The sequence below is a fragment of the Salmo salar genome, chromosome ssa15, assembly GCF_905237065.1.
Source record: "Salmo salar chromosome ssa15, Ssal_v3.1, whole genome shotgun sequence".
In the NCBI taxonomy this organism is placed as follows: domain Eukaryota; kingdom Metazoa; phylum Chordata; class Actinopteri; order Salmoniformes; family Salmonidae; genus Salmo; species Salmo salar.
This window is the reverse complement of record NC_059456.1, coordinates 97,144,929-97,152,894: the sequence shown is the minus strand read 5'-3', so window position 1 is coordinate 97,152,894 and position 7,966 is coordinate 97,144,929. Positions and strand designations below refer to the sequence as shown.

At 45.2% G+C, this 7,966-nt stretch overlaps 1 protein-coding gene across 2 annotated transcripts in view; it reads right to left on the bottom strand.

The window, feature by feature from the left end:
• Window positions 1-675: 675 nt before the first annotated feature.
• Window positions 676-7,966, bottom strand: part of LOC106572722 (fidgetin-like protein 2) — a 55,268-nt gene continuing 47,977 nt past the window's right edge. For both annotated transcript variants that reach the window (XM_014147151.2, XM_014147152.2), the window contains one exon: window positions 676-6,975. In XM_014147151.2, coding sequence (XP_014002626.2) covers window positions 5,120-6,975 — 1,856 coding nt within the window. In that variant the 3' untranslated portion in view covers window positions 676-5,119. The remainder of the gene's footprint in view (window positions 6,976-7,966) is intronic.

Below are 7,966 nucleotides of genomic sequence, written 5' to 3'. Positions count from 1 at the left end.
GTATATTGCCTCGTTATTGTTATTGTTACTTTTTATTATAACTTTTTATTTTAGTCTACTTGGTAAATATTTTCTTAAATCTTCTTGAACTGCACTGTTGGTTAAGGGCTTGTAAACATTTCACAGTAAAGCCTACTCTTGTTGTATTCGGCGCATGTGACAAATAAAGTTTGATTTGATTTTGACATCTTGATCTATGCTTTTTTCTGCCAGGTTGGACATATAGCATGGCGACAGTAGGTCTACTGCCTAACTACAAATCCATGTTACTGATGTGCGAAAATGTAATTAGTGTTCTGAATCATTAAATTATATTTTCATCAATTGGAGTGATTTCTCTGACCTTAACATTGGGGTCAGCCCAGGATATGGATGTAGAGTGAGGTAAGAAGGAGCCATGCTGTCATTCCTGCGTCTTCTGGAATTGGAACTCTAACAATCCAATTGAAATGCGAAATGAGAACACCTGATCCAAAACACTTATGTCATGCAGGCCATGGTTGAGTGATAAATCTTCCGGCACATGTATGAAGCTCCCGACCGGAGTTCAATCCCTGCATCCACCCTTCCCACTGTTTCTCCCACCTGCCTGTATCCTCTTCTCCTTTTATAACTGTCTAAATAAAGTGTCGTAATGTCCTGAAAAAATGTATTAAATGACTGACAATGCCACAGTTCAATATTGACACATTTCTGTTTAATAGTGTGTGATAATCTTCTTTTAACGTAGTCTTTTCTGAGGTAGACCATTATTACAGTTCAAGAACATTATCAGTTTGAAAACAGACATAAAAAAACAGACATGAAATCAATACTTCATGTACAATATGTTGCAAAATGAGGTAGAAATGGTTACAGAAAATGTACAAGAACCAAAAACAAAGTCACTGTAATAATAGATTAAAAACAGCTAACGAAAGGCTATTTTGTTGGACAAACTGTTCGTATTTTTTATTTCCTCATTGGCTTTATAAAGGCAAAACACTGATTACAAACAGGTGTATTGTAGACGTGATGGACTTCAGTGATATGAACACAAAATCCTAACATGCTGCTGCATTGGTGAAACAATTTCTCCATAAGTAGGAATCTCATTTGAAACTTTGGCATTATAGCATTATCCCAGATCAATTCAGGACAGGGCTTTCCCTCTCAGTATTTCTGTTCAATCTGAGACTATTTAGTGACTATCCTATGACTATTTAGTCATATTAGGTGACTATTCTGTGATAATCAGTATATCACCAAGTCTTTTTCCAAGAAATCAGTCAGACATTGTGAGGTCATTGTACTTTAAAAGGGCTACCTCACCCAATCATCAATACCTTCTAATGATCTGAGCCGTTCCTGCTAATTAACTCGGACTGATACCATCAAGCAGTAACATATATGTTTAGCGAGGTAATCCATTAACTAAAAACAACAAACCAACTAACAGAAAAATTAACAAAATAAGTATATTCAACCAAATTCTACATGTTTGACAAACATGGATGTTTTGGGGAATCTGAGCCTGGTGAAATGGCTGAAAGATGTTTAACGAATCACATTGACTAATTATAGTATAGATATAGGCTGCTAATCATGAACTAAACTCTCATTACCTCTGTTTTAAACTATGACAGTTGGCCTCAAGCCCTAGGCCCTGCCTGATATGCAACACCTCTATCTGAAAACGAATTATAACAGCCTGTAATGATTATTATCAATTATGTATCTTAATGTAGTTGCATATAAATGATTACATATTTAACCCGTCTCTCAGTACCTTCCTAAGGCTGAGTTCTCCTGCTTAGTTTAAGATGTATTTTTACTTTATTAGACCTACCATGTGGCCCATGGCACCCTATTCCCTATATAGTGCGCTACTTTTGACCAAGGCCCTAGTCAAAAGTTGTGCACTATAAAGGGAATAGGGTGCCATTTGAGACAAAGTGATCAATATGTGCCTGAACCCTGGGGTCAGTGTGTTTGACCCAGCTGTATGGCATGACTGAAGACACCAGCTGTACTGAGGACACTGGGAGGCCAGAGTGGTGATATATCCAATCAGAGCAATGCCACTCCAAAAGAAGGGGGGTGTGATACTACCATAATGAGATTGCATTGGGGGGAGAGGAAAAATAAGAACATTACATCATCCTCCAGCGCGCATCCAGTCTACATAACTATGGTAACAGACCAGTATTCATGACATGACGTCAGTACCGAACTGAACTGAATGACCTCATGTTTCCAGACTGTTAAACAGAGTGGTAGCGACAGCACAACCCTGTGAATATATTTTCCTCTGGCTTGTCTAAATGTTATATCTAGTATTGTATTTTACATAAGCATAATATTGATTAGTGAAAAGGGGATAGCTAGTCAGTTGTACAACTGAAAGCATTCAACTGATTTAACCCAACCCCTCTGAATCAGAGAGGTGCGAGGGGGCTGCCATAATCAACATCCACGTCTTCAGCGCCTGGGGAACAGTGGGTTAACTGCCTTGTTCAGGGGCAGAAAGACAGATTTTTGACCTTGATTTGTCAGCTCGGGGATTTGATCCAGCAACCTTTCGGTTACTGGCCCAACGGTCTAGCAACTAGGCTACCCACTTTTTATTGTTAGACATCATGTTCAGGTCCATTTTCTATTTTCTTCTGTTATATCTTGTCTGTGTCCAGGTTTGAAATATAAGTGTAATTTAAATGTGCACCTTTTCTTTATATCTTTCATTGAATAATTACATCTATTACAATAAAATATGTATATAACATTCATTTGTGAATAGTACATGTAAACACAATGCTTTGGGTTGATTTGTAAACAGTTTGTCCAACAAAAAATTAATACTTTCTGTGTTCAACATAACACTTCATAAACACAACCAGCCTTCCACCAAAAAAAATCGACATTCAAATTTAAAAACATGTATTTATATTCATATATAATAATAAAACCATTGATTTTATGGCGTCAAATATCCTGTGAAATACCTGAATTACATTCAATGTTACTCTTTGTAGCATTTTCAAGTTTCTCCCCAAAGGTATATGCACAGACAGCTGCAGTGTGTATGCAACAGGACTCTGTTAGGGCTCTTCTCCTTTTCCTCCCCCTCTTTCTCTCCTCTTCCTTCTCTCCTCCACTTTCTCTCCTCCTCTACTCTCCACCAAGACCTGAAGATTACATACATTCTTTATTTCAAATTTCTGAGGTAAAGACATTTTTCCTGAGCATTTCAAACAAGACTTCCGCCATCTTGCCTGGCTGTGCCTGTCTGTGTTATACGCTGTATTAAAGCAACATCCAAGGAGCCGCCATCTTGCCTTACTGTGCCTGTCTGTGTTATATTCTGTATTAAAGCAACATCCATCTTGCCTTGCTGTGCCTGTCTGTGTTATATTCTGTATTAAAGCAACCTCCAAGGAGCCGCCATCTTGCCTTACTGTGCCTGTGTGTGTTATACGCTGTATTAAAGCAGTTCTCAGGAACTGGTGAACGAATGTGTGATAAATCAACATTCAAATAAATGTGTTGACATTATGTCTTTGAATTATAGTGTTGTATATTTAAGCAATAAGGCCCGAGGGGTGTGGTATATGGCCAATATACCACGGCTAAGGGCTGTTCTTAGGAACGATGCAACGCTGTGGTATATTGGCCCTACAGTATACCAGAAACCCCTGAGGTGCCTTATTACTATTATAAACTGGTTACAAACGTAATTAGAACAATAAAATGAAATGTTTGTCATACCCGTGGTATACAGTCTCACGGCTTTTAGCCAATCAATATTCAGGGCTCGAACCACCCAGTCTATAATCAAATACAGCCCAGTCTCATGACCAATACGTTCCATTTCAATGTTTTTTTTTAAGTTTGATTATAGTCATGGTCATGATGTCATGATTTTGGTGAGAAGCTATGTTTTAAGTCAATAACATATCATGATAAGAGACAATGAGCTACTATTGATATTTTAGGTTAAAAAAATATATAGTTGTTCAAACAGATCCTAAGCTCTTTTCACACACCAAATGACCAATAATGATGCTAAATAAGGTCATGACATCTAAAACACCACAGGAGAGGACTGGTAATGAATAAGGTAATGAAATCTAAAACACCACAGGAGAGGACTGGTAATGAATAAGGTAATGAAATCTAAAACACCACAGGAGAGGACTGGTAATGAATAAGGTAATGAAATCTAAAACACCACAGGAGAGGACTGGTAATGAATAAGGTAATGAAATCTAAAACACCACAGGAGAGGACTGGTAATGAATAAGGTAATGAAATCTAAAAGACCACAGGAGTGGACTGATAATGAATAAGGTAATGAAATCTAAAAGACCACAGGAGTGGACTGATAATGAATAAGGTAATGAAATCTAAAACACCACAGGAGAGGACTGGTAATGAATAAGGTAATGAAATCTAAAACACCACAGGAGAGGACTGGTAATGAATAAGGTAATGAAATCTAAAACACCACAGGAGAGGACTGGTAATGAATAAGGTAATGAAATCTAAAACACCACAGGAGAGGACTGGTAATGAATAAGGTAATGAAATCTAAAACACCACAGGAGAGGACTGGTAATGAATAAGGTAATGAAATCTAAAACACCACAGGAGAGGACTGGTAATGAATAAGGTAATGAAATCTAAAACAGCACAGGAGAGGACTGGTAATGAATAAGGTAATGAAATCTAAAACACCACAGGAGAGGACTGGTAATGAATAAAGTCCTGAGAGTAGCAGTCAGTCGACAGGGGGTTCTCCCTAATCAACCCTGGGTCCTGTTCATTAGGGCAAACGTTTTAAAAAGTTTTGCAATGGAAAACAAAAATGCGTTCTATGTTGGACGAGTCCAGGTAGTCCTGCCCCTATTCAGTCTGTTTTGCAACGGAAATCGAAAATACATTTTTCTTATTGGACAAATCCAGGTCGTTCCTTCCCTGTTTCTGTATGTTTTATTTTGTTTGGTGCCTCATAAACAGGACCCTGATTATCCATTTCCTTGGACCACGTCACCTTGACAACACATTACTGATTTATGTCTTGGATCACGAATAATCAGGATCTTTGGATGGAATCCTAACTAACTCGAGATGCACGTTGTGCTCAACTCGGCTTTGTGTAAAAAGCGTCTGGCAGGCCCACGTGGTAGCGCTTGGCGAAGCTCCGATGCACAGCATCCTGGAGCAGGTCTGGCCTACCGGTGGCACACACCATGATCACCAGCCCAGGGGCTCCTCCCGCCGACCCTAACTCCATCTGGGCCTTCTCCAGGGCAGATAGCAACACCTGCCTCAGCCCCTCCTCCTTCTCCATAGCCTCCACCTCACTGAGCAGCACCACGGAGGGCTGCCTCGACCCCGCCACCTGCAGTGTGGCCCCCAGGATCCCCTCAGCCTCAGCCTTGCCTTTAGAGGCTAACATGGCCCCGCTGAGCCTATAGAAGGAGGCCCCAATCTGGGAGGCCATAGAGCGTGCCAGGGTGGTCTTCCCGCCTCCCCGGGGGCCGAATAACAGAACGGTGGCTGGGGGGCGGACAGTGGGGCTGGGCCTAAGACAGGGCCACAGCAGCTCCTCCTCCAGAGCAGCCTTGACGTGGGTCAGCCCAGCCAGCTCCCCCCATAGCAGGGCCGGGCTACAGTCCAGCACCTCCCCGTTGACTAGATCCAGAAGCCTGGGGTCTGGACTCTTCAGGCTGCTCGACTCCCCTGGTCCAGACCCAGAATGGCCCTGGCCATGCAGGGAGGGGAGTTTATTGTTGTGGGCCAGGGAGGAGTGGTGCTGCTGCTGGGTGAAGCCCTGGTTCTCTGACCCCCCTCCTCCTCCTACATTCTCCCCAGTCATCCCTGCTGGTGGGCTGTAGCCCCCTGCTAAAGCCACCCTGTACGGAGGGGACACGAGGGGCTGGGAGGAGAGCTTACTGGCCTTGAAGGCCTGGGGATCTGTGCTGCCCGTGGTGAAGCCACTGTTTTCTTTATCTCCCACTCTGTAGGGAGAGAGAGAGTCCCCTCCTCCGGGCTTCACTGGGTCGTAGCCTGTATACTTACTGTATCTAGAGCCATCCTCCTCCTCGTCCAATGACATCTCAAACGCCTTCCTCTTCAACCCACCTCCGGATTCCTGGTAGCCGTAGCTACCCCCGACCACAGTGGGCCGGGAGGGGAGGGGAGTGGGGGCGGCCAGCCCCGGGGGTAAGTACCCTGCAGAGGGGTGGCTGTAGGTGGGGCCCAGGCCGGGCTGGTGGGGGTAGCTGCTGGGGGGGTAGTTGTAGACCGAGGTGGAGAGGGAGTAGCTGGGCAACAGGGTGGGTGTGGGCTGGAGGGGGTGTTGGAGGGAGGCAGGGGGGAGTGCTGAGGGGGGCTGGGGGCAGTAGCCAGGCGAGACGTAGGTACCGTTGTAGCTGGGGCGGTTGTAGTCACCTGAGTGAGAGCCAGAGGAGGAGCTGCTACCACTATAACAAGACTCTGAGAGGTTACTGTTGACCCCCGACATATTGCTGGCCCCTGGGGGCCCTGCTGACGTTGCCCCGGCCTTAGGGCCCGACTGACCGTCCAGGGACCCGGGGTAGAGCCCCTCTGCACTGTGGCTCAGGGGCCAGGGTTCCAGCTCAGTCTTGAGGCCAATAAGGCCTCCGAAAGCCCCTGGCTCTGGGTAGGCCCCTGCAGTGGGCCCCGGTGGACGGTCGTATGGCAAGTCTAGAACATCACAGTACTTCTCTGCGTAGCTTTTCAGCAGGTTGGAGGCGGTGAGGGCTGAAATGTCATCATTGGCCCAGGCGTAGCCGTGGGCGGGGCCACCTCGGCCGTGGGCGCGGCCAGCAGCGTAAAGCTCAGACTTGTGGGCCGGTGAGGAGGTAGTGGAGGACACATCCAGGTGCTGCTCAGGCCACTGGCTGAGGGACTGGCTGAGGGACTGGCTGAGGGACTGGGCATGCTCCGGGTTCCAGTGCATCTTATACAGGCCTGGAGGAGAGGACACAGACAGAGAGACACCACGTTATATACTGTAAGGTGCTGCTTAAAAACTCAGACACACCGGTAGAATTGTCAAACGTTTGCCTGCTGGGCCAGACGGATTACCAGGACGTGTACTTCGAGCATGCGCTGACCAACTGGCAAGTGTCTTCACTGACATTTTAACCTTTAATACCAACATGTTTCAAGCAGACCACCATAGTCCCTGTGCCCAAGAACACCAAGGTAACCTGTCTAAAATGTACCCGTAGCACTCACATCTGTAGTCATGAATTGCTTTGAAAAGGCTGGTCACGCCTCACATCAACACCATTATCCAGGAAACACTAGAACCAACTCCAATTTGCATACATCCCCAACAGATCCACAGATGACGCAGTCTCTATTGCACTGGTGCAGGCTGTGTTAGTACTAGTGTGGGCTTTGTTAGTAGTAGTGTGGGCTGTGTTAGTACTAGTGTGGGCTGTGTTAGTAGTGGTGTGGGCTGTGTTAGTACTAGTGTGGGCTGTATTAGTACTAGTGTGGGCTGTGTTAGTAGTGGTGTGGGCTGTGTTAGTACTAGTGTGGGCTGTGTTAGTACTAGTGTGGGCTGTGTTAGTAGTGGTGTGGGCTGTGTTAGTACTAGTGTGGGCTGTGTTAGTAGTGGTGTGGGCTGTGTTAGTAGTGGTGTGGGCTGTGTTAGTAGTGGTCCAGGCTGTGTTAGTAGTGGTGTGGGCTGTGTTAGTACTAGTGTGGGCTGTGTTAGTAGTAGTGTGGGCTGTGTTAGTAGTAGTGTGGGCTGTGTTAGTACTAGTGTGGGCTGTGTTAGTAGTGGTGTGGGCTGTGTTAGTACTAGTGTGGGCTGTGTTAGTAGTAGTGTGGGCTGTGTTAGTAGTGGTGTGGGCTGTGTTAGTACTAGTGTGGGCTGTGTTAGTAGTAGTGTGGGCTGTGTTAGTAGTGGTGTGGGCTGTGTTAGTAGTGGTGTGGGCTGTGTTAGTAG